This window comes from Artibeus jamaicensis, unplaced genomic scaffold (genome assembly GCF_021234435.1).
Source record: "Artibeus jamaicensis isolate MK-2021 breed Jamaican fruit bat unplaced genomic scaffold, CSHL_Jam_final contig_490, whole genome shotgun sequence".
Lineage (NCBI taxonomy): Eukaryota > Metazoa > Chordata > Mammalia > Chiroptera > Phyllostomidae > Artibeus > Artibeus jamaicensis.
In genome coordinates this window covers 21,527,032-21,552,500 of record NW_026521861.1, presented here as the reverse complement: position 1 = coordinate 21,552,500, position 25,469 = coordinate 21,527,032, and the positions used below count along the sequence as shown (strand labels likewise).

Here is a 25,469-nt window from a genome sequence, read left to right as displayed (position 1 = left end):
GGCGGCTCAGGGCCGAGCCAAAAACCGGACCAGGGGCTTCCTGGCCGGCGCGCCACACCCCTCGGCGTCAGGGCGCTGTCCTCGGGACCTCATCTTTGTGGACTGGCCCTCGAATTTTGGGTCCCCTCCAGGCCTTGCAGGTCCGGAGGCAGTGACAGTCCCTCTGACTGTCCCGTAAGCAGAGCCCGGCCTCCCCAAACTGCAGGCCGCCATTCAGGCGTGTGCCCGGCACCGCCCAGGTTGCACACCCCTGCACGAGGTTCCATTCCAGGTTCATTTAAGTGGCGGGGGCTGCCCTACATGGTGGCGCCGCTAGCATTTTGACGAAGGGCTTTATACATAAGAGGGCTGCCCGACCCCCACGGCGTGTGAGGGTGAGGTGCCGGACAGGAAGGGGCGCACGCTGCTGTGGGCTCCGTTCTGGGAGCAGTTAAGGAGACTTTGTGCTCAGGACAAAAACAGGGGGAAAGCCCTGAAGTGCTTCCGGCTCCTCTTCCCTGTGGTTGTGGGTGCGGAGAGCCCACGTGGGCCTGGTCACAGCCAGGTCGGGCTGCACTGACCCTGCGCTCGCTGGCCAGCTGCAGCGGCCACCTTGCGAGTGTGGAGCGCAGCCGTGGAGAAGCCAAGGAGTACAGACGCCTTTTTAGATAAAAAGCCGACTTTTTAGATTAAACACAGTGGGATACCATGCTGTCATCCGCCCGGCGGCCGTCCTTCACCCTTTCTGCCTGAGTTGGGGGCGAGGGTGCTGGCCACGGGAAAGTGCACGGAGGCCTCTGTCCCCCTGCCACAGGCCTGCTGGGAAATGCCAGTGACTCTCACGTGTGTGCTGCTGGCTGTGCAGCCGCTGGGGCTGTGGAGTCCCGGGTGGGTGTGGAGCAGACCCCTGATGAGCAGGTCTGTGGGCAGAGTGGCCAGAGGGGCGGGTGGAACACCCTGCTGGAAGGAGGGGGGTCTGTCCCAAGTTTGCAGAAGGAGCTGAGTGCCCACGGCATGGGGTGGCCGTGGGCTCCCCCTCCCAGACACGCGGGGAGCCCTCTAGTGGGGACCAGTGGCACTGCGTGCCTCTCTGCCACCCTCACCCACCTGGTTCCTCTAGACCCCAAGCTCAGGGCACATGGGCCCCAGCAGTGCGTCTGGGTCAGGGGAGCACGGAGGGCCGCCCACGCTTCTTTGTGGGCCCGAGCGCGGTGATGGGAACACACTGGCTGCTGCCCAAAGGCTGGCAGAGGTGACAGTTTGCAGGGCGCAGATGGCCTTTCTGAGGACGCTGACCTGCCAGGTGGGTGGGATGGGTGCTGCCTTGGTCAGGTGACCCTCTCAGAAAGTTCCAGCTGCCTGGACGCCTTGCCCCCACCTGCCCTCCTAGGGCTGTGGGAGGCAGGGGGCACCTTCCTGTCCACTTGCCCAGCTGCATGGGGCCATCTGCAGAATCCTGGGGACTCTGCTCACCCCGGGGTTTGGATAATTCTCTACCTTTTTTTTGTAATTGCAGAATCATAAAATATTTTAATTTCAAGGTTAGCAATTTTCTCTTGCATACTTAATTTATAATTAGCTGCTTTATAAACCTGTTCTGCGAATATAATTTTACTGTTGCCAAATGTTCTTCATGAATAATTAAGGGCAAATCCCTATTTATCAAATTATTAATATACCTAATAGCCTTGTTTTCGTAAACAATGCACCGCACTGGATCAGAAGGAAACCTCTGTGAGGGATCGGGTGCCGGTTCCCACCGCGGCCAGGGCCCAATCTGCTCGCAGCACAGAGGGACACTTGTGCTGCGTTGATGTCATGGCCCGCGGCCTTTTTCCCTGCACAAAAGCCCAGGTATCAGTAGCTGGACAAACACAATGGCCATTCAGCGCTGGGCCTGGCCTCCTCTGCCCCGCGAACAATGTCGTTGTCTGTGCTGCCGTTCCCCAGGAGCATTTCTGGAGGAAATGTAGATGAAACCATCTTTTCAGCCTTTAAAAATCTCTTTGGCATGGTCCCTACCCCCTGTCCTTGTGACTGCTGCGCCAAGTGAGGGGAGTCACGCTTTCGTGGGAGTTTGGGCGTGCGGACAGGGGGCGCCCCGGCCCCGCGTCGGCTGACCCGGGCGTGGAAATAAGATTCGGGTCTAGAGCCCGAGGCAGAGCCCAGAGTAGCCTTCGGTCCAGAAGGAGAGCTGGGGCCCGGGCGTGACGCGCTGAGGTTCCCACGGCCCCTCCTTCCCTCAGCCCCCAAATTTCCTGGGGACGAGAGAACTGTTCTTCCCGCTCTCCCAGAATTCAGCAGGGCTGCGGCTCCCAAGGCTCAGTGGGGTGAGCAGTCAGAACCACAGGCCAAGCCGGATGCTGGTTCCCCAGGATTCACCGGGAAGCAAACTTGTGGGTGGGTCACCTCCAGTTCGTGTGCGGTCTCCGTGCTGCCCGCAGGCCTTCCGGGGGACGCAGCCTCCGTCAGGCGTGCGGGAGCAGGCAGCGGGCCGCCCGGCCCCCGGTGCGGCGTGTGCGGCTGCCCCCGGCCGGGCCTCCGTCCCCACCTGGAGCCGGGGCCGGGGCCCGAGCTTCCTGGGGCTGGCATGTGTGAGCCCACGCGCCATGTGTGTGCGACTCCATGTGTATGATTCATTCCAGAGCAGTTTTAGTCCTCATAAAATATTCATTTTGGTTGTGCAGGGCCCTGTAATTGCCATCTCTCACCCTGAATTATTTATACCTTGCACAGACTGACAAAGCTCTGCCGTACGGCCCTAGATGAATCAGAAACACGGGCCTTTGCTGCCAACAGCATTATAGTTTCACAAAATATGGCACCCACGTCATCCCGGGCTGCCTCATCTCTAAATCCAGCTTTTCTTGATTTGACATTTTCTTTACTCTTCCATTGTCTTAGTCAGGCAGAGAGGTTGCCTCTTAACTCTGAGCAGCAACCTTGCTCGCGCTATAGCCGCTGTGCTTCAGAGGACTAATGTATCTTTATTGCCCTCACTTCTTTATGCTCGGTAACAAGACAGTGCTCGGGCTCACTTTAGAGCCATATATTATACATTAGCGATAAAATGATGCAAATAGTCCTGAATACTCTTCAAACAGAGAGTGGAGATCAGCCCGACTCCGCTGCGTGTCGCAAACACAGGAAAAAAAAGGTGACTCGCCAAGTTGGGCGGGGACGCCCGCCCCCAGCGGCGGGCTGTACGCAGGCCTGGGAGGAGGTCCCAGGTGGGGCCCAGACTCGTCTGGGCTCCTCGGTGGGTGGAGGAGGCGCTCAGCACCCTCCGTGCACCCATTCCCCATGCAGCCTCTCGCTGGCTCTGGCCTCCCCTGGTGTCTACTTGTCCTGCAGCCGGGCGCTCGCTGCCCGGTCTCCCTGAGCTGCCAGCATCTGCCTGGACGCCTGGCTCCCCAGGGGGACAGTGTGCCCTCTCCCTGTCCCCTCCCCTCATGCTCCGGGAGATGGACCTTTAGCTGAGGGTCACGGGGATATTTAGGAAAGCTGCATTAACATGAATCCGATGCTGGGGGACGGGGCCCCTCTCCTCTGCACACCGCGCCCAGGTGGCTTCGGGCATTGGTGGCGTGTGATTCTGCCAGGAGATGATGAGAACCCGTGACGATTCCGGGGAGGACCCCGTGTGCCGGAGGCTGCGGAAGAGGGTCTCGGAGGACCATGCCCACGCGGGGCCGCATGCGGCGGGGGGAGCCCCGCTGGGCCTGCGGGTTTTAACACTGTGGGCCTTCCTGGAGCTACAGAAAGGGGTTGGATTTACGGCCCCCGGCTCCTGGACACGGGAGGCGAGGGACAGGGCTGGCGGCTGCTCCGAGTAATGGATGACCCGGACGTCCATTTCTCTTGTATTTGTTGACACGCAGGAGTAATGAAGTTAAAGCTTGGCACACATGTGCCCCTCATTAAGCTGCATTACCTGCATTAAAACTAATAATTGCCACTCAGAGCTGTGCTCCCATTAATCATTTATAATGTTTTAATAAGTTTTTAATCAGGACCTAAAAGGCTGGAGAGGCCGGCGTGGGCAGGTTCCACACTGGTGTTCTCCGCGCTTGATTTAAAATGGGATTTTTTTATTAATAATTCAACCCGCAAAGACGATAGTTCTTAATGAAGCAAGCTGGTGTGGATGGGGGAATGGGCATCTGAGCCAGAGGAGATCTTTGCCCCTGGAAAATTGGGGGATAAAGAGGAGCCACAAAACAGGCCCCGTTTGTTTGGGGAACGATCTCCATGGGCCACGGAAACCGGGGTGGCGGGGGCGGGCCAGTGCTCCTGCGATCACCAGGGACCTGCACACAGGCGCACGTCCGGGTGGCAGAAGGGTAGGACCTGGGGTTGGGATGAGCCCAGGCTTGTGGTCTCGGCCGCAAAGTCTCTGAAAGTCTCTCCTGGAGCCGCAACAAGTCGCGGGGGCGTCCGACGGGAGCCAAGTGGTGCTGGCATTTTTCTTAAGTGAGGCGCTCCGTGATCAGAGCTGGCAAACAGAGCGCTGTCCAGAGGGAGCGAGGGCACTGTTTTAATGAGCGCGCGGCGGAGGACAAAACGCAGGCTGATTGACAGCATGGATGATCCGCGGGGGGAGGATGTCAGGGCTGCGACGCCCATTAGAAGCCGGGCGCCAGGTAGCGGTGTGGGGGGGGGGGGACAGAGACAGGCACTTGAAACGGCAGCCCCGGTGTAAACACCTTGCGCGTCATGCCGTGGCTGTGTTGTGCGGTTGACTCCTTTTAAGCAGATAACCTTATCAAAACTATCATGAAATATCAGAACAGTTACAGAAAATACTAACTAGAACCCTGACAGTGAGCCGGGGCGGGCGGGCGGCCGGCCCTCGGAGCTCTGGGATGCCTCCGCGCTCCCAGCGCCTGCCTGGGTTTTACTTATCTGCACACATTCAAACCACCCAGAAAAGTTGAACGCAAGTCATACAGGTTTCTCCAGCTGGAGGCCTCGGCGGGCTCCGTTCTGGAGGCGGCTGCGGGACTGGCCGGCAAAGCTATTAAACCCCATCAGATCTCCTTGGCATCATTTTAATGAGAATCATTGCAAAAGAGCAAGATCGCGGTATCTATAGGAGCCTCTTGACAGCCGCCGCGGAAATTGTGATGAAAAGAAAAACCATTTTAGCACAAATGCAGCGATAAGGCCCTTTGGAGGGACGGCGGGGCTGAGTGTGGCTCCGGACCGGGAAGGGTTAATTTTCTAAACCTAATAATGTTCGATAGTGAGGTATTTGTCAGGAGATAAAGAAGTGATAGAATCTGGGAAGTGGGTCCCTGGGCGATTGTAGTACAAATATTGTTAATGCGGTGTGGTTACTCCGGCGAAGGGGAGCGGAATAGCTCTCGTCCACCGGAGACGGGCTCCGCCGCCGTGGAGGGGACCCTTCAGACAAAGGCCAGCCCGCGCTGAACTGCGAGTCAAGCCATGGATATTTTCAAAGCCCCTACGTCCATGCCCGGCAGCGTGCGAGCCTGGGACGGGGGTGGGGGCGGGTAGGGGGGCTCCGGGAGCCCAGGGACCTGCCGTGGGGCACCGGGCGCCTGGCCCTCTCTCCCGGGGAGGGGCCCCTCACAAAGGACATCCGGCCCCGGCCGTAAAACCCAGGACCGTCACCCTCTGCCCCTCCGTGATGACGTCATGTAGGCCCGAGTATATGAGACCCATAACTTGAAATGTACAAGAATTTAATAAGTCTGGTGTTAAAGCAATTTGTCATGGCATATTTGAAGAATAAATCAGACTAATGGAGCAGATTTCTCCTCTCGTCTGGCATCACGGGAGGCGAGCTCCGTAATAGCTCACGGCAGCGGTGGGAGGGGGGAGTCTGACACCGGGACCCTCGCATTTTGGAAACCCGATCCGCGCTGACCTGCGCCCTATCTAGGGTGCAGGGCTGGTGTTGGCAGACTGGAGCCGTTCAGGGCTGCTCATTACAGGCTCTCTGAAGGAAGCCCTGTCTCGGGGCCCCCGGACCCCATCGGCTAGGACTGCTCAGGAATCGATACGGCAGCCGCTGATGGCCGGGTGCTCGCACGCACGCAGCTGCGGCCACGGCTTTCAGGGACTTCCCAGTAATTAGCAGGGACTGCGAGGAAGCTCTCCGCAGCCACTCTCTTCAGTCAGAGAAAAGTCTCTTAAAGGCTCTGTCTTTTAATCTGACTCTTTAACTGTTTCCTTCCAAGAGGGCAGCCAGGTGGGCTGGGCCACGCCGAACAGCCCAAGAGGGCCCTGTCTCCCCAGGTGCCCCTCCTGTGGGGGTGGGGGAGCGGGGCGTGTTTCCGCTGTGATGGGATCAAAGCAGCAGTGGCGGTAACTAGGAATCAGCGTTTCAAAGGGAACCTTTCGGGGGGGCCTTGACTCTGCCTGCAGGGCTGTGCGGCCACCTTGCCCACCTGCTTCCAGAGGCTTCTGTCGCCCCAAAGGAAGCCCTGGGGTCCGTCCTTTCAGCAGCCGCGCCCGGTCCCCCACCCCCAGCCCCCGGTCCCCACCAGTGGGTGGTGGCTTTCACAGTTGCCTTTTCTGGTTGGTTTTCCACGCTCTCGTTTTCTTGCCGAGGTTGTCACGTATGAAAACATTGTCCTGGCTTTTACGTTCCAGACTCAGTAGCCGAAGCCACGGGGGCCGTTCGCAGGGACCTCAGAAGCTGTCAGCTCCAGGATTCGCACGTGAACACGGCGGGGGGGGGGGTTTGATGGATGACACGGGGGCCCGTGGCCACGTTCCTTTGCTGCTTGTTAAGAGCTCTGCCTGAAACCGGGCGGGTGCGCCCTCCCCCAGGAAAGGAGCGGCGTTTTTCATCCTTGACTTAGACTCCTGAGTTCCCCGTAATTGAGGCCCAGAAGAGAAGGTCAGCCGCTAGGCGTTCGGGGCGGGAGGCCTCGGGTGGACCCCAGGGCCCCCTTCTCTGCGTGCCATTTAACCTGTGCGAAGGTGGACGCCTAGGAGGCCCCGCCCCTGTGCGCCCGGGGACACTCGGGTCGGACGGCGCAGCATGTGCCCCACCCCCCATCACGCACACGGTCCAGCCCTGGCAAGGCCAAGCCTGGGAGAGGCTCACGAGTAACAATTAAAAATAAAAAAAAAATCCCCCTGCATCGGGTTCCTCAGGTGCTGAGTGCAGGCGATTTCGAACAGGTGATGTCTGTGCACTTCCACGTGCGCAAGGCACGGTACCCGGCTCCGGGGCCCCCCTGCGCTCCTGCTCGCCCCACGCCCGCCACTTTCCCCGAGGAGACGATCCAGCCAGCGCTCCTCAGACCAGAGGGGACGGAATCGTGAGGGCGTGGTTACCGGCTTTGTTTGGGTGACCAACTGCCACCTTGGGGCTGGCGGTGAGGCCCTCATGACCCCGCAACACTTTTGTCACTGATTTGGCCACTGGTAGGTCGTGGCTTTGGCTGAACGAGGACAAGCCGTCCGCTGCGAGAGACAGGAGGGGGAGCCCGCTGTCGGCCGGAACGCGCCCCTTGCTTTTCTCTGACAAACCAAATTCATTCCTTGTGTAATTGATAACGGCCTTGGCCAATTATTTCACACATTACAATACACAGAGGCCCCCTTTACAGGTTTTGCAGGGCTCTAATTAGCTATGCTAATATCCCCTTTATTGGTCCTAATATTGCTCAACACCTTTTGCCGTCCCAGAGCCCACGAGAGCCCCGTGGCCTGTCAGGACAGCTGATTATTGAGAAAGATAGCTTTAATCAAACATAATTGCAGTTAATTTTTCTCTCCTGCTCTCTGTTGCCAGCATCTAATGCCACGGACTCCTTGATATTCCATTAAATTACAATTAAACAGCCTCCTTTGTTTCTGACCGTCCTGAACAACGCCGAGAAGTTCTGGAGCAGCTCGGGAGCGCCGTTCGGGCCTAATTGCCGGCTCTCTCACCGAGGGCCAATTTGCACAATACCCATGTAGAATTTAAACAGTTCATAATGTAATGGATATTACACAGGAGCCTCACACTACAATTAAAATGATTTTCATCAGCTAGAGGAGCTCTGGTTAATCAGCTTCATAAAAGTAAATATAAATGAACTAATTCATAGCTTAAACGCACAGATATGGAACCGACTCGGAGATGGGTTGCTGCGGTGGGGGCTGGCCCCGTACTGTGGGGTACCGAGGGCGCCCCAGTTCACACGCTTCCTCCCGTTACCGGCCCTTCGTCTGCCCCGTGCTGGCGCGGGCGCTGCCTGAGCGGATTCTGACTCGGCGCCCCAAGAACCCCGCTTTCGACTTCCTGCCGCGGGCACGGCTGTGGCCACAGCTCCGTGTGGAGCGGTTGAGCCACCGTCCAGGCAGAAAAGTGTGTGTGTGGGGGGGGCCCAGGGCGTTTACAGGGTGCTCCTGCGTGAGAGGCACACCCCGACACCTGCTCTTCGCAGAGCCAGCGAGATTGTCCGATGGGCGTCCTCTCCCGACCCCCCAACGCTCCGAGGAGGAGGCCTGGTTGCAGGAGCAGCGAGATCCCTCCTTCCCCTGCCGACTGCGCCTGCGAACTGCCCAGGGTTCTGAGCCTCGTCGCCGGCGGGATAGGGCCGGGGAGTTTGGACGGGTGTGCTGGGTGCCCCGAGCTGCTGCCTCCCTCCTGCCTGGGAGAAACAAGTAAATAAAGCCCATATTTCAAGCTTGATTTACTCTGGTACCTACTGTGAAAGATGATGACTCTTTAGGGAAATAAAGACGGGGTCAGGGAATTAGTGTACAAAATGGTCATTTTGATGATGGGCCAGCAGCTGCAATGGGAAGCACAATGTACACAATTAAGCGTAATGTACTAATGACAGGCTGGAATTTTTATCGCCCCGCCATCGAGCCGCACGTCCGCAGTTAGCAGTAATAAAGAGTTTATTGGTGTTAAAGCCAAAGATTTTCTGACATAGGAGAGATTTTTCCTTCCCTAACGAGAGTACGAGGTCCTTTGTGTCCCAGACTCCGGAAGTGAGGTATGTAAAGGGGCTGTCAGATATTTCTCAGAGAAAAAGCCCATTAAAGGACAGTTGAGGAGAGGATGAGAACTGACCTCCCACGTGGGGCCTTCGGGTCCCTCCCCCTTCCCGAGTGTCCGCACGGCGTGTCCCGCCGAGCCCGTCCGGGTGGACGTGTCCCCGACACATCAGCACGCAGCGTCAGTGGTCATGGGCCGGACCCACTCAGGGAGGCTTCATCGAGTCCTCCGCTTCCGTGGGACCGATGCAGGGTGCAGAGTGGGCACAGGCCTCCACTCCGGCGGAGGCTGCCCCTCGCTCGGTTTGTATCCTTGGAACCTGGGAGCCCGAAGGGGCCTGCTCCCTAGGGTGGCCCGTGGCAGGCCCCACCCGTGTGTCTCACTGAGTGTGAGACATCAGCATCGGAGGCCCTGCAGATGGAGCGTGCGTGTGAGTCCACCTGCCCCGGGGGTCCGCCCCGAGAGGACCGGCTAATTTCTTCACCGGAGGGCAGCGTAGGCTGGTCAGGGCCCCCCCGAGCCTGCCCTTTGTGCCAGGAGGCACAGGGGTAAAAAGACCTTGAGGAATTTGAAGGCTGCTCCTCCGGAGGGGGCGCCGTGGCCCAGGCAGGCGCCTGCCCGGGAGAGGAGCCTGCTGGCTGTGTGCGGCGTAATTGCACCGCGCAGCCGTCCCCGAAGTGAGAACCTAATTGCCTGAGAGGACCATAACTTTGTGACGCCCTCACCTTGTTAGGCCCTCTCCGACGCAGTTCAAGTGCAGAGTGGCCGCAGGTGCGCCTAATTTACCTCGCCGCGGCGCGTGGAGTTTAATTGCGGCGGTTGTTAGGAGAAATTGGTGGGTGGAATTTCAAGTGACTGGCTGTGCTGGTGGCAGATGGCATCCGGGGCTCCGAGAGCTGCAGTGTAGGTGAGGTGAGTTAATTTGAGATGTAAATGCCGGCCTCGAGTAGCGAGGCCGCGCCGCACGTGGGGGCCCGGAACTCGGGGGCCGGACTCTCCCGGCACCGTGGCGTTTCCGACGGGAGGCCGTCCAGGGTGCGCTGGGCACGAGTGGCAGACGGACCCCGGCTGCCGAGGTGTTTTAGTTTTGGATACATTGTCTGCCAGGACCCGTGAGCGTCAGGTTGAGTTCAGGGCAATCACGTGAAATCTAAAGAAACAGCCATCCTCCTGCGGGCGGGGCGGCCTTTGGGAAGAGGCCGGACACGCGCCTTGGGCAGCCTCGCTGGACTGGACGCGCAGACACCCGAAGACAGTGCCCGGGGGCGTGGCTTCCTCGGTGAGGCACAGGGGCGTGGGAACAAGACCCCACTGTCCCCGTGGTCTGTGTCCCAGCCAGGCTCCCAGTGTCCGTGCTGCCAGCCGGAGCATCCACAGTTAGCATGCGGGGACGGGGTGGGGGGACAACCCGATGATGTTTTTGTGAGAGCGTCTCAACTCACTGTCCGGACCCGACTCTTCACGTCTCCCAGCCGGAAGGCAGGGCGGGGTGGGAAGGCACCAGCTCCGCACCGGGTCCCGCTCTCTGCCCGAGCACGGGTGTCCCTGTCACCTCAGGGGGCGCAGATGACCCCGTTCACAACGCACCAGGGCCTTTCAAGGAGGTCACGGCAGCCGCTGGCACAGCACCCCGAATCCTTTCCTGAGAGTCGTACTGTTGTAACTCCCCAGATGCCTCTTGAGAAGTGTGGTCCCTCGGGTGGCGAGCCCCGGGGTGGGGTCACTGGAGAGGACGCCTGTCCTAAAGGAGGGGCGGTCGGTCTGGAACTCAAGCCAGACTAGGCCTCCTGGATCTCTATGGGCGGAGGCTGGCGGTCCCCAGGGGACACATGTTTCCTCAGTGGTCATGGGCAGTTGGCAGAGGTCTTGGCCAGAAATGGCCAGTCCCAGTCATGGCTGTTTAGTAAGATTTGGAAACTGGCGAGGCCAGTGGAAGTCACTGCTTTCATGCAAAGTAGTCTGGCCGCCAGCCCTTAGGCTCCGCACCTGCCTGCAGGGCCGCTGGCCGGGCCAGTGAGGGGAAGCCCTCACCGCTCCCCATGCAAGAGTGTATGGTTTCAAAAACCTTGTATTTTCTGTCTGATAAACCTAACCACTATCCATCTTTTTTTGTATTTTTGTAGATTCTTTCTAAAGTTTTTCCTCAAGTGCAATCAGAACTGTTTGAAGAATGCAGGCAACCCTCGTGACATGCGGAGATTCCAGGTACACCCTTCTCAAAGACGCACGCACGGGGAGGGGGGGCTTTTGTGTTGAGGTTTGAGTGCTCTGATGCCACTGCTGTCCAGACAACAGCGATCGAGAGCTCTCGAGGGCTGGGGAGTAAACCAGGGTTGGTTCACTGGGTTGGTTCACCTTACATCAGGTGCTTTCACCATGATCTGGCACCTTCAGTGATGTGGCAGCCTCATCTGCGCCACCCACTCACTCAGGGCTCGTGAGGGACTGACGTCAGGTCTGAGACAGTGGCCCAGGTTCTCACCCCTAAGACCAGGTGTGCTCGGGGGGGCACTCAACACCCAGCAGCTGGGGCGGCTGGAGCTGGAGGCTTCGGACACCCTGGGGGTGTCCAAAGGGGCCCTTTCAGACGTTTTTCGGAGAGTCCTCCCGAAGCCTGCCCCTCTGGCCCACTGCTGTCTGTGCTCGATCGAGAACTCGGCGCTCTTGCTGCAGGTCTCTCAGGAATCAAGGGGCTCTTCCTGGGCGAGAGGGTGCCCTCAAGACCGGCCCCCCTCACCTGTGGGATGCTGGCCTCTGAGCATTCCCGGGGGTCTCCTAGCTCGGCTGCCCACCTGCGGGGCCTCTGCCTCGGGTCTGCCCTGAGGACGCCCCCTCCAGCAGAGAGGTGGAGAGCTGGTGGAGGTCAGGGGTAAAGGAAGGGCAAGTTTGTGGTTTTGTAGTTTTTGTTTGGAGAGGAGTAGGAGGTTACTTCAGGGTGAAGGGCACCCTGCCCCCAGGATGGATGATTTTGCTGATTTTGATAAAGAAAAATGCTCTGGGCTGGGTCGCACACCCCTGCTGGCCCCTACGGCTTGGAGGAGAACTGGGCGGCACCAGCCTTGAGAGAGGGTGGGATGAGTTTGCCATGGCCTGGCTCAAGGTGGTTTTAGAAATTCAATGGAGGCGTTAGCCTTTTAGCAAAACACATGTCATCTGTGTCTGCAGCCAACTAGCCAATCAGAGCAGGGCGCCTGGGCCCGCCTCAGGCGTGCGCTGGAGCTGAGGGCAGTGTCTCGGGCCAACAGCTGGGCCCGCCTCCCGTTGCCTTGTTCGGGGCTCAGCAGGTGCTGTCGATGGTTCTGAGCGGAGCCCACGTGAACGCCCAGCGGCCTCCGCAGCAGCGTCCGTCTGGACAGGAGCCGCAGTGGCTGGAAAGGCCTGCTGTAGCCTCTTGCGCTAATCTCCCGCCTCTCAGGTTTAACGGACTTACCGTGGGCCGGGGCTTCTTGCCGCCCTGTCTCCACCTGGTGTCCCAAGCCCGGCCCCTCTCCGGGGTGCGCCTGCGGCTGCCGCAGGCCGGCACACTCGGCTCAGCCTGCCTGTTTTCTCCCTGCCGAACCGCGCTCTTCTCTCCCCGGGCGGCTGACCTACATACCGATGGCAGCCGACACACTGTCCTTTAATTTTATTTTTACCTTTCTCGGGTCTTTCACGTGCTGTGGTCTGGGAACTTGAAAAGGCCCCCGGCCCTGTCTCGGTGCAGTTCCCCGTCTGTCTCTGCGTCACCCTCCAGGGCTGGGTTGGGGTGCTGCCTTGCACACCCGGGCGGGGCCTGGCAGACAGACCGCAGGAGGGCGCCCGGTCCGTGGGAGCAGCTCTGCGTGCTCTGCTCAGAGGCCACGCATCCGCCAGCGGCACCGTGGTCTGTCCCAGCCTCCCCTGTCCCTGCCGTGCGGGGCACCGCCCTCTGGGCCGTGAGGAAGGTGCTGAGGGACCTGGACCTGGGTGTGGGGATGCCCGATGGTGGCGGGTTGCGAGGGAGGCCCCAGCAGTCCTGGGAGCTTCGGGGGCGCAGGGCCCGTCTGCTCCAGCCTCCCTGTGGGGCCTGAGACTCTCCTTCCAGCCCGCGCGCTCATACACGCACAGCCTTGGCCTTTCCTCAGCCCTTAAATACAATTGTTTTCTTCCCGAGAAGTTTGTTTGAAGCAGTTCTAGGTTTACAGAAAATCTCACAGGGGGCATGGGGAATTCCCAGATGCCCTCTGGGCACCCTGCCTCGGTTTCCCCGGTTAATAAGGTGCATTAGCTGTGCGGGAGGAACTGGTATTGATACGTTGCTGTTAACTGCGGCCCACCGTCCCTTGGCTTCTGTCATCCACGGGTGCGTTCTGACGCATGCAGGCCCAGTAGGGAAGGGGGCCTCAGGTGGGCTCCCCTCTGGCCCCTGCTCACCTGCTCAGACCACACACTTCTTCAGGGAGCGGTGAGATTCTCTAGGTGGTGCTGGCCCCCACTGCTGCCCACATGGGGCAAAGAGCCAGGCCCCTTGCCCCCCAAACCTGGGCTCTAGCCCCAGGGGTCCCGCTTCAAAGGGTCATCCCCCGTCTGGACCTGGGCCTCCAGTCTTTGCTGCCCCAGCTGCTCTGGAAATAATGTGCCGCGCCCGCCTGCCCGCCCGCCTCCGGGAGAGAGAGCTTTCAAGGCTGGGCGGCCGAGTCCTGTTCCCTAAGGCCATCAAGGGTGCCGTTCTGGGATGCGGGTCACAGGCCCCCTGGGAAGGTCACTATTCCCACCCCCACTTCCCATGTGAGTTTCTTTGTCACTTCTGCCAAGAGTAAGAGGCCATTCCTCACGGTCTCCCCCTGGCCCCCTCTGACCCGGACCTAAAACGGGTTTCTCATGCCAACCGGGAGATGTTCCCTTAGCAGACCGGGGTCCTCAGCAGGCCAGGGTCTCTGCCACCCTTGCAATGAACTTGAGAAAGGCTATTTTCCCTGCACTGAAAATGCTGTCAGCATTCACGTTCAGCTCGGCCTTTTTAGATGTGAAGCCCTCCATTACCAGACCCTCTGTACTTGTGACGTTGACCCCGCTCCTCCGAGGAGAGGCTGCGGGCCGCGGTCGCTCCTGATTTATGGACCTTTTTTTTTTGGCAACTGAAGCCTCACGGCCCTTGGAGGGGGACAGTCTCCAGTGAACTAATTTTAATTAGATAAACTATCCAATCAATATGTGAACAGATCAATCACAACAACAGCTGTAAAATGAGTGGCCAGAGGGGTGCTTCTGAAGCTAATGGCTAGAAGAATATTTCTCTGAATGGAATTCACTTGTTAGCATAATAGGAGATTAAACTGTAATTAGGGCAGCAGGTTTTGAAGAGAAGCAATCTCGAGTCAAAACAACACCGAACAAAAGCAAACCACCCACCCGGCCCCGTCTGCCAACAGGGACGGGAGGCCGGGCGCGAGTCGTCTGGGGCCCCGGCGCCCGTGCCGGCCCCGCCTCAACCCCACTTCGTCTCCGCAGGTCGTGGTGTCCACCACGGTCAACGTGGACGGCCATGTGCTGGCCGTGTCGGACAACATGTTCGTGCACAACAACTCCAAGCACGGGCGGCGGGCGCGCCGTCTCGACCCGTCAGAAGGTACGGCCCCTTCTTATCTGGAAAATGGTAGGCACATGTTACATGTCTCTTTTTATTTGCGGCGATTTCTTTTTTCTTTGCACCATCCTTTGTGTTGATTCATGTTGAGTTGCTGGCCCCTGCTCCCCATACCCTGCCTTGCTGGTCAGACCCCATGCCTGGCAGGGCCTGGGTGGACCCTAGGGTGTCCCCCTGCCGGCGTCCCCCTGCCGGCCCTCAGCGAGGGCTCCGAGCCCCCGCTTCCCTCGCCGCGTGGCCTTCACTGAACTGGTTGGTTTCTAAGGTTTCTTTCGCTTAGAGCTTTTCGTGGATTTTATTTACTTCGTTCTGTTCTGGCCCCGCCCTAAGCCCCACCTGAAGGTCACGCCCAGACACCTGTGCATGTTTGGTGGGTGGTTGCTGCTGGTCCTATCAGCTCAGGACGGACTCCAGGACAGGATCCTGCCCCTGGACAGATGGACAGATGGACGGAGATGGCGGGGGTTGGGAGCAGGGGTTGAGTGAGAGTTCACTCCTGGGGTGAAGGGGTGAGAAAAAACGGTGCCAAGTGACTTTCTGATTTCCTTGTTAAAAGAGAAGGACTTCGGTGAGGGGGGGGGTGGCAGGGAGCAGTGTCCTGGGGCATGGAGTCTGAACGCAGAAATGAGCCACCTGCCACATGCCTGTGGGTCACGTCCCCTCGAAAATAAGGTCCCTTTTCTCTATAAAATAGCACGTCCCAATCATGACCCTGACCAACATGAATTGCTGAAAAAGGAATGTGAGTTGTTTTTACAAAGTGAACTGAACAAACCAGTGAGATGCAGTCCGGTAGAGCCAAGAGCCCATCCGAGCAAGCGGTTCCGAGACAGCCCTCTGCCCTGAGGCCTGGGACCTGGGAGCCCGGCTGGAGGCCCACCCACTCGCTCCAGGAAGTGGGGGGCGGGGGGCAAGCGGAGCCCATGCAGAGCCTCACAGTGAGGTGTGAGGAGGACCTGAGGCTGGAGGCCGTTCACGAATCTGCTGCAGTCCACAAAAATAAACTAATTTGTTTTTCTCCATTAATGACGAAAGTCTAAGAGAACAAAAATATAATAATTAAGGGTCGCCCTGGGCCCAGAGTCATTAGCCTCCGTGACGTACTGTTTACCTCCTTCCTGGGCACTGAAGGTAGGTGCACGTGCTGCCTGGCAACCGTCACTAATGAGGCTCACAATTAAGAAGGTTGAACCCCCGTCCTCAGTCCCCGCTTCCCCGGAGAGCCGGAGCCCGCACGCGATTGGTTCCGGGAGGCCCCCAGCCCTCTGGTGTTCGGGTGGCGTCTGGGGCCAAAGCCAGCCTCCTCTAATGAGCTATGATGATCTGAGCCGTGGATGAGTATTTATTTTTGTAAGCAGCGCGGAAAAGCATTTGACTGTAAGCAGAAAATATCACGTTTAGGAAAATAAAGGCCACGAGTGGGTACCTTGGAGATAAAACCCAACTAATCAAAAGCTGTTTGTAGAAGCAATCTCGATCAAGATTTTGTCTCCCCCTATGTTTGTTTCTCAATATTTTGAAAATCAACCTTGGGACCAAGTCGCTCTCTTGCAAGGAGATTGAAATCCTCGTGCCGCCCCCCAAAGTGAGCCATCGTCTTAAGATGCAGAGAGGTGACTGAGAGGTGGCACGTACGGGTTTTTCTGGGAAGAAGGCATGAACTGAGCTTTCTGAGTGTGTTTTTGTTTCGTAACAAGGGCCCTACAGCTCAGGGCAGGGTCCTCTCCAGGATAGAGAGGTGCGTGCCTGCGCGTCTGGGCTTCCCAGGAGAGTCCCGACGTGGGAAGTTCACGTAGGGCCCGGCCTCCACCTGCCTGGTTAGGACACATCGCAGGGGCGGGGTGCGGGCTGGAGTCGGTCCCGCGTCCTTGAAGGAGAACGCGCCCCGTAAACCGCAGATCTGTGCTTGTGTGCAGCCTCGCCTGGCTCACACCTCATTATCCAATCATCTAATATTCACCAGCAGTGTGTACACACTCGCTGATGGTTTCCAAGTAAACGAATCCCCTGCTGCCGCCGTGGACGCCTGCCACGGCGCCCTCTCCGCGCACAAAAAGCCGGGCAGATTATTTACAGTAGTGAACCCAGGCGAGGGGGAAACCACCGTCCACCTTCCAGCGCGGCCCAGTCCGAGGAAAGCTCTCATGTCTTTTCTTCCTTGTCACTCTCCCCTCGTAAACGGCTCCAGCCCTGTTTAAACCTCTGCGAGCCCTGCCCAGCACCCGGCCTGCGGCGCACGGTGATTTGCATGCCAAGCGCCGTAATGTGGTTAGGTTTATGCAATAAGGAGGGCCGAATCCAGGCTGTGGGGCTTTAGCGAGTTAAGGGGAACAGATGGCCCTAGGAGAGGTAAAAGGTATAATCCTATCAGCTGGAGTATCAGCCAGCCATCTGGACATCCCGAGCACAATTACAAGACATTTTAGCAGGCAGAACAAAGGAGTCTTCATGAGGCAAGATTAGGCCTGTTTGAGTGCCTCAATATTGTGAACGCAGAGGAAGGTGACAAATGCCGTGTTGTTACTCGGGAGAGCCTGCTGATTAACGGGGACCGGCCCGGGAGGCTGTCGACTCGCAGAATCCTGGAGATGACAGAGAGGCTCCGAAAGAGAGAAAGGCAGAACCGAATGTCCCGGTCAGCCACCCTGGCTGGCGTTAAGTGGCGTCACTTTCAGCCCTTGAAACCCTTGCCCCCCTTCCGCCCCAACCCCCCCCAATCCACGTGGGGCTCTAAGGAGGAAGACACACGAGGGCAAGGCCGAGGGTGCTCCCAGCCAGCGCCTCTTCTCCTGAGGAGGCTGCGGGGCTCCTGCAGTTAAAAACAGGTCAGGTCTGCAGGGGAGGTGTGCCCGCCCCCTTTTCGGGTCCTGGCAGCCCCGGCTCTGGGAGGCTGCCTGGCTAGGTCACGCGGAGAGCCGCGGGGCCCACAGACCAGGACACGTCTGCAGGGCTGCTTCCCACAGTGGGCCCAGAGAGCGGGATGGGGCGTGCGGGGGGCCCGTCCCCACCCCGTCCCTGCTCCTCCTCCTCCACCTCCAGCTGCGTGCCAGCCTCTGTCATCTGCTTGCGTGCATTGCGCGCGTACACCATTAGGTCTCCAACGCTGTCTGGGTAGTTCGTTTACTGTGGCTCCCACGGAACACCTGTCCCCTCCGTCTGTGCACGGAAATGTATGCAGATGCAGGCAGGGGAAAGGTGGCCCTCGGCGGTGGCGGCGAGGAGGCTGTGCAGGCCGGGGGTCTCTCTGCCACACGCGTCACACATTCCGGGACGCCGTGTTCGCCACCAGGCCACAGCTGCCAGCTAGCAGTCTCCTGCGCACACAGTGGATCCTGCAGTTTTTTTCTTTTCTCACCTCCAAAGTAAATTTGTTTACTGTAATTTTTTTTTTTTGGTGAATTATTTGCCATAATTGGCTGTGCTGATGAAGGTCACCTCCTCGGAGGAGGCTTGTCAGTCTTTAGAGAGCTGATCCTTTTCAAATGCTCTCCATGCAATTAAGAAAAGCAAATGTCATTCGGAAGCCTCAGAAATGAAAATTTGTATGAACTTATTAGCATGGAGTCAACAGCGCCAGTTAAGGGCGGGTTCCCAGTGCGCGCGCTGTGCTCCCGCAGCAGAGGGAGACGCTCGTGGAATGAGCAAATATAACCCCCGCTAGTCCGACATCAGAGCAAACAAAGGAAGGTGGCGTGCCCAACAAGGATGGCTAATGGCGATGAACTCGATGGGGCCTGCGAGGCGCCGCCTCTGACCCGGCAGGGGGGCCACGCACGCAGGCTTCCGGAAAACGCCTGCATATGAAGACGTGCGGCCGCGTCTGACCCGCAGTCTCACAAAGGTGGTTTGTCTGAGGCCACACGACCTGGGGCTCCAACGAGAGCCAGTCTGGCCAGGCCCCACCCAGCCTTCGGGGGGCGCTCCTGTGTGCACAGCCCAGGGAGCGCTCCGCAGCAGGGGGAACCTCTTCCTGTTTGCCAAGATTCGGTGCTACTTTTCTGGTCAAACGCCCTGGAGGGTGGTTGGGAGTGATGGGAGAACACAAAAACAGTTCAGTTCTTCCACGCACCACTCGGCTTGGCACCCACAGCCCCACTGAGCCTGGCAGGAGTGTGGCAGCCCCTAGGGTGACCCAGGGCTTGCCCGAGGCTGCCTCCTACCTGTGGGTGGAGGATGGGGCCCTGGACCACCTACGGCCCCCGAGCAACACTAGGCAGGAGACCTGGCACATCCCGGGGGCCCCCCAGCACCATCCCACAGGCCTGCATATCTGTTCCTGCAGCCAGGCCAGAGAAGGCCCCCAGAGGGCAGAGTGTGTGTCTGAGCAGTGGTGTCCAGCAAGCCTTCACCTGGGGCCTGCATGCAGAAGTCCGTCAAAGAAGGGAGACAGGGTCTGCCAACACCTGGTCCAGGGGCTGATCTCAGGCCAGAACAAAGCCCCCCTCCACAGGCCGCGGCCTTCAGGGGCCCCCTGCCTGCCTCCCTGGCCCGTGGCCTCTGGGCCCCGCTACCCCACCCCCACCACCACCCTGCCGCCCTCAGCCGACACCCTCCCCTCCCCCAGCGGCAGGCCAGGCTGGCAGCGCCATTGTAATAACTCATGCAAATGCAAGGGCCCGGGAGACAAAGGGAGGTCAGGCCAGCAGCTCAGGGACTCCTGTCGACAAACAGCATCAGATGTAAAATGTGTCCCTTTGACAAAAGTATTAATATAGTGCTTTTGATTTCTTCCCCCTGATGAAAAGTGAAAAGTAGTAATTGTGGAGTGACAGAGGAAAATGAAGTTTTGAACCAAAAGGCAAAGTTCGCGGATGGAAAAGCCCAACCCAATTAGCTGCTCAGGAGGGACAGGAGTGCGGGGCGCTCGCTCTTCCGGCCCCTCCACGGCCGTGTGACGGACTCGGCTCGAACCGGGACAGCCGAGCAGATACATCTGTGTGCCGCACGCCGGCGCGGCTCAATCATTTGTAATAGTCGTATTTGCCCTGACACGTAATTTGCTACATCAAGCTGTTTTTTTTCTTGCTCACTAGTATTCCGTGGTTTGGCCTTTGCTTTATGAAACATTCAGTGGTTTGCTGTAAACACATCAACGTGCCCGTGTGTGCTCACCCTTGCGTGGCGCCTGGGGCATGGCCCCCCCCCCCCACGCCCTCGCTGCTGCGCCTGCTGACCTGAGGGGAGCGGAGTGGCCGGTGTGGTCGCCAGGGCGCTGAGGCCGCATTCTCTGTCTTGTGCACGCAGCCACCCCCTGCATCAAGGCCATCAGCCCCAGCGAAGGCTGGACCACGGGGGGCGCCACGGTGATCATCATCGGTGACAACTTCTTCGACGGCCTCCAGGTGGTGTTCGGGACCATGCTGGTGTGGAGTGAGGTGAGCCTGCGGCGCCGGCGCCGCCCCGGGTACTGCTTCACGGGCGGCCTGACGGCTGCCACCGGTGCGTGGACGCAGGGCGTCCTGGTGCAGAGTCCCCCCCCCCCACCTGACGGCCTCCCGTGGGTGGGTGCAGAGCGGCCCGCCCCCCACCCTGGGTTTCAAACCTGCCGTAGGAGGTCCCTGCGTACACTGGAACAATTAGTGCTCGCGTTACCGGGAGCAGGTTTAAGGGGACATATGGTGGCAATTTTCATATGAATGATGCCCTGTGGCCTTTCCTGCAAACTAAAACCCGGGATCGTTTACAGATATTTTCCTTAAAGAGCACTGGGTCCTGCATCTCGGGGTGACAGCTGGGGGGGGGGTGTTCCAAGACGATGGCCCAATTTGGCTCATTTTGGTAATTACGTCCAACCGGCAAGGGCCCACCTCTTGGGGCCAGTGTTGCCAAAAGCCTGCTCACTGTGTGGTTTTTGTAGCTGATAACTCCCCACGCCATCCGCGTCCAGACCCCGCCGAGGCACATTCCTGGCGTCGTGGAAGTCACCCTGTCCTACAAGTCCAAGCAGTTCTGTAAAGGTGCTCCTGGGCGCTTTGTCTACACTGGTGAGTTCGTGTTTTCAACTTTCGGGGTAAAGCGGTGGCCGACCCCTTCCGGCCGCACAGACGGGCTCTGCGGTGAGGCCAGGTGAGGCCCTGGGCCCACGGGCTGGGTTCCTCCTCTATAAAACGAGGCTGTGGGGTTGTCAGTCACGAGTCACCCCAGCCCCCATTGGGTGGCTGCCCGAGTGCCTGGCTCAGGCTGGGGGGCCCTCTGGGTGGCTCTCCCGTGATGTCACTGTTGCACAAACAGATTCAGAGGTTCCCTTGTGTGCCCCAGGTCACACGCCCTGCAAACGAGGGGCCTCCAGCTCAGGCCAGGTCTGTGCTCCAGGCCTGGGTCTCACACCCTACACTCCACCACTGCTTCTGTGAGGGTCTTGGACAAACTGGAATCATCAGAAAGGGTCGCGTCTGCAGTCACACATTCGTTATCAGAAAGTTGTCCTAGGCAAAGCCTTCGCAAGCATGGTTGGTTAACGGGATTCCTTTGAGCTCACTAATGAGAGATGCCGTAAGCAGACAGACGTAAGGCCTGTTAGGACTTTGGTGTCTGTCCTCGAAAGAGCGAACACTAGAGTCTGGGAAGTTGTATATGATGGCGGTCAGCAGCTGCTGCACCCCTAGGGTGAAACGGGGGGCTTGTCCTTGAAGAGCTGTGGCCTTGATGTGTGAGCAGCCAGGGTGGCGGGCGGGCCTCGGTGGCCCTCCCTCACCAGCTGCAGGATGCTCCAGAGCAGGTTTGTCCCCCCCCCCCGTAGGGATGTAAGGCTGTCCTCTATCCAGCCGGCACGTGACACATGGGCCCGAGGTCCCTCCCACTTTGGAGTGTTAAGAGAGAGTGGAGGTTGGTCGCCCACCCCCTTGTAGGGAAGGACTGAATCAGTGTGAGATGCTCAATGTGAGTTCTCCCAGCAGACCTTGGGTCACCCCAGGGCCAGGCTGGGCTGCCAGCGACACTGGGGGTCCTTCATGAGGGAGGCCACCTTTTTGTTCCGCCCCTCAGCACTGCTCCGTATGGTAAAGGTGTGTGGGGAGTTCCTGGGGCTGCTTCCCCCTGGGGACCCAGAACTGCCCGAGAACCCAGGGCACATGCAGCAAAGCTCTGGGTGCGCGTGCAGGCCCCTTCCTGGGCTCCGTGCGCTCTCAGCCTCCTGATCGGACCCAGAGACAGAGGGGGCGGCTTGTCCAGCTTGCGAGGCTGGGCGTGGATGAACACTGTGAAGGCGGGAGGGTCATGGACTTGGCACTGTGTAGACCGTGCACGCACGCTCTAGCAGGCGGCTGCGCTGCGTGCGCCCCTGAGGGCAGACGTCGGGTGCCACCGGGGTGGTGGGCCTCCCTCAGCACCTCTGCTCTGGGCCCGTGCCCTGGCCGCTGCAACCCACTTGTGCCGGGCAGGCCCCTTCTCACTGCAGCCACGCGTCCCTGGGTTTCTGGCCCATGGGCTTCAGGCTGTGGAGGCCATGGGTGTCCCGACCTGCTCTGCCCGGCGTCGGCCGGGGAGCCTGGTGCCCGTGCTCCGATCATTGGGTGCTGCTTCTGCTCGGCCGCACCTGCGGGTGTGCGAGGGTCAGGGAGAACGCAGGGGCCGTGTCCCACTCATGGCGGGCGCTTAGCCAGTGGTACCTCCTGTGGATGGTTTCCAAGGCACAACCTCTGTCAGGGTCCCAGGTCAGTCAAAGGAAGGGACGTTTATTGTCCACTCAGGAGCTGTCTTCCACATGACACGCGGGTCCTGGGCATGTGTCTGCACGGGAGGACCGGCCAGCTCTGCACAGACACACGTGACGAGGCCACTTGTTCCCATCAGATGGTCGGGCCCTTGTGGTCGAACTGTCCCCGGGGCCTCAGTGGGTCCCTTCGGCAACCAGGCTTGGCATCCAGATCTCTTGCTCGTGTGGGCTTTTTGGTGGGGAGACGGGCCGGCCACGGGTGGCGGTGGTGACTCTGAGAAGACATGTGATGGCAGGAAGGTCCACTGCTCGTCCTCTCCCTGCGTGCTGACCACGGAGGACTCTGGTCCTGGCGGGGAGAGCAGGCCCTGGGCCGAGCATCCTAAACAAAGGTCCCTTTGGAAAACAAGCCGGGGAGGAGCGCCGGCCGGTGAGTGTCCCGAGGTGAGGGCCTGCCCCGGGGCTGGTGTGAGGGGTGGGTGTTGGGGCAGCTCTGGGGCCCTTTCTGAGGCCCTCCCGCCCTCCGGCTGGGCAGAACACTGCCTTGACCGGCGGTGCTCCTCCCGGGGTCTCTGGGGCGTTTTCCCCCCTCCCCTTGAGGAGCTGAGTCAGTTTCGGCAGCCACCGCTGTCCAGTGGCCTGTTGCCCATCTGCACAGTGGACGTGGTGTCCACTCCTAGTGGACTGGGCTACTCGGGCCAGGAGCTCAGGGGCCCCACAGCCTGAGGCTTTGGGATTTTCTCCGTCAGGAGCTCTCCCACGAAGGCCCTTCAATGAAGCCATTCAGTGCGCGGGGCCTTGGCCAGCAGGAGGCTAATTTATGGCCTCCCCCACCCCAATCATTAACGGGAATATACATTTCAAACGCCGTGTAAGGGATACGGGGCCTACACTCTCAGGGAGCAGAGGAAAGGTGGGGTCATAACCTGTCTGACCTGGAAGCTTCTGTCTGATTCACAGAGCCCTCAGATGGGTGGGGACAATGAAGCAATCACTGGGAACTGCACTGGCCCTGAAAGCCGAGCCTGCCCTTCTGCCGGCAGGACTCGGGGCTCGGCCCCTGCGGGCAGAGCCCGTCCCCTGGGCATCTGGCTCCCATCAGGGTCCCCCACCCGCAGGCTGCCGGGACACCCTCATGTGAACCTTCCCGCCAGCAGCCGGCCTCGGGATAATGAGGCTGTGCCCGGAGGAGGGGCCCTACCCGCCGGGGGGAAGAGGCCTGGGTGATCTGTTTACAGGGATCTGAGAAACACCAGAGTTTTCAGGCCCCGAGACCCCCGGTTCCCCAACCCCGAGTGGGTGTGGGCCCCTGCCCTGGGGAGGGGAGGCGGGCCAAGCCCGTCCGTCCGGCCCCTCTGCTTGCTGCTTTCAGCTGGGATAAAGACGCAATTACCTTGGGAAGTGGTGGAAGTGCAGTTGATTAGCACGGTGAATTAAAAGAATGCGCCACCAATGACATGTCCGGCTCCTCCGTAGTAGCCCTTCGAATTCCCAGGGTACCTCACCCTGTTGTAAGAAGGTCAGAAATTAGAGAGGGAGAACAATTTTCAAGCGGCTGGCACTTAGGAGCAGAATTAACAATCACTCTGTATGTAATTGCCAGTTAATAGTAAATTGCCTTCTCGACTGTAAAATGCAATATAAACGCTGGGCACCTAAAATTAAATTAATGAGATATTTGCTGCATTTAAAAGTGGGTAGTGCAAATTAATACCTGAGTGCAATGCTCGTTTTAATATTTGTCTAATAGTGTATCATTTGCTTGTTTAATAATAATTAACGTGGTCCCGGAACAGCTTACCTGAGGAACGTGTGGTAACTGGGCAGATAGAAGTGTTTCGCGTTCAGAATTTCAGCAGGAGAAACACGGCCGATTGTTAAGAGCAATAAAAGAAATTCTTTTTTAATTAGAATAGACGCATCGTGGTGCCATTGGATTAAGACAAATTGGAATTTGCTTCTCGTTGAAATTGAGTTAGAGCAAAAGGTACCTTCACAGACATGTGTGAGGTGTCCTTGCACGAGAGCTTGGCCTGGAAGCTGGTCTGGACAAACGGGTTCCAGTCGCACCAGAGGCGTGAGGCTCAGTGGCAGCGTCCGTTTGGGCATCGTTTCCGGGACTCCTGCTCCTGACCCCTGGTACCCAGATGTTTGATGGACCCACCCGCATTGTGGAGATTTCTGTTGTTCAGTTAAGGACATAATCACAAATGACCGGGGTCACCCTGATGCCCGCCCCGGGCCGGAGCCGGTCGCTGAGGAAGACACGGCTGCCGATGGCGACCAGGTGCGGGCAGCCCCGGCGCGGCTGGTCTGCCGGGTGTGGGGCCTGGTGTCGGGCCTGCGGTTCATTTCCTAGACAGGGACGTAACAGTGATTATTTTCTGCACAAAGACGCACATTCAATTCCAAGCACGTGAAATCATTACTCAACCCGTAATTGGTAACAGTTTGTATTCTTTCTGATACAGTATTTATGTTTTCTTTTTTATAAAAAAGTCAGGTTGTGCCTTCGCTGGGCCACATGTCAGGGGAGGGGGCCTGCCTGTCCTCAGGGGGGGTCCTGGCTGCCGCGGGTGACAGTTTTCCAGTGAGTGGCCCACACCCTGCCAGCTGGAGGGCTCCCGCCCTTGAACCGCCACTTCAGCTCAGCCCTGGAAAGGCCCTCGTGTTTCTGAAGTGCTTCACAGACCCTGTGTGTGTTGAGAAGGGGGTCTGTCAACAGCCCGGTGGCCTGCTGCAGGGTCAGCTGTGCCCTCGACCCCGTGGGCACAACTGGCTGGCTCCCGGGCCAGCGCCCGGCCAGCAGATGGCTGGCACCCACCCAGCGAAGGTGCCTCGCTGGCTCCCGTAGGTTATGCTGGTTCGCTGCACTGCCCGCTGGGCCATGCCTTTCCCTAAACGACCTGCACCAGCCGTGCCTGACCACCTCGCGGACGCGCCGCAGAAGCGAACGTATTGATCATGGATCCTCCAGTCCGGGGGTGCCTCCAGCCAGCTCCGCCGGTCACTCCTGGGCATCCTGTCTGTGAGATCCAGCCCTCCCTGCAGCCACACTGGAATCTCTGCCCCCGCTCACCAGCTGGGGGTGTCGGTGGGAGTCCGGGGTCTGCTGGGGTGCAGACACCCTTGCTTTTATAGGAGGTTGATTTTGTGGTAGGGTAGCCTGGGCTCGGGCCCACTCTAGACCTGTGCAGAATGGGGGAACCGGGACAGTGACCCGGATACTGCAGACCGCGACATCATGGCCTCCC

The 25,469-nt window shown here is 59.0% G+C and overlaps 1 protein-coding gene across 14 annotated transcripts in view; it reads left to right on the top strand.

The window, feature by feature from the left end:
* The window catches only part of EBF3 (EBF transcription factor 3), a 108,751-nt gene that overhangs the window by 59,415 nt on the left and 23,867 nt on the right, over window positions 1-25,469 (top strand). For 8 of the 14 annotated variants that reach the window (XM_037159177.2, XM_037159176.2, XM_037159172.2 and 5 more), the window contains 4 exons: window positions 11,080-11,161; window positions 14,426-14,570; window positions 19,806-19,936; window positions 20,419-20,545. In XM_037159177.2, coding sequence (XP_037015072.1) covers window positions 11,080-11,161; window positions 14,426-14,570; window positions 19,806-19,936; window positions 20,419-20,545 — 485 coding nt within the window. The remainder of the gene's footprint in view (window positions 1-11,079; window positions 11,162-14,425; window positions 14,571-19,805; window positions 19,937-20,418; window positions 20,546-25,469) is intronic. The other 6 variants (XM_037159178.2, XM_037159175.2, XM_037159171.2 and 3 more) reach the window with 2 other exon arrangements.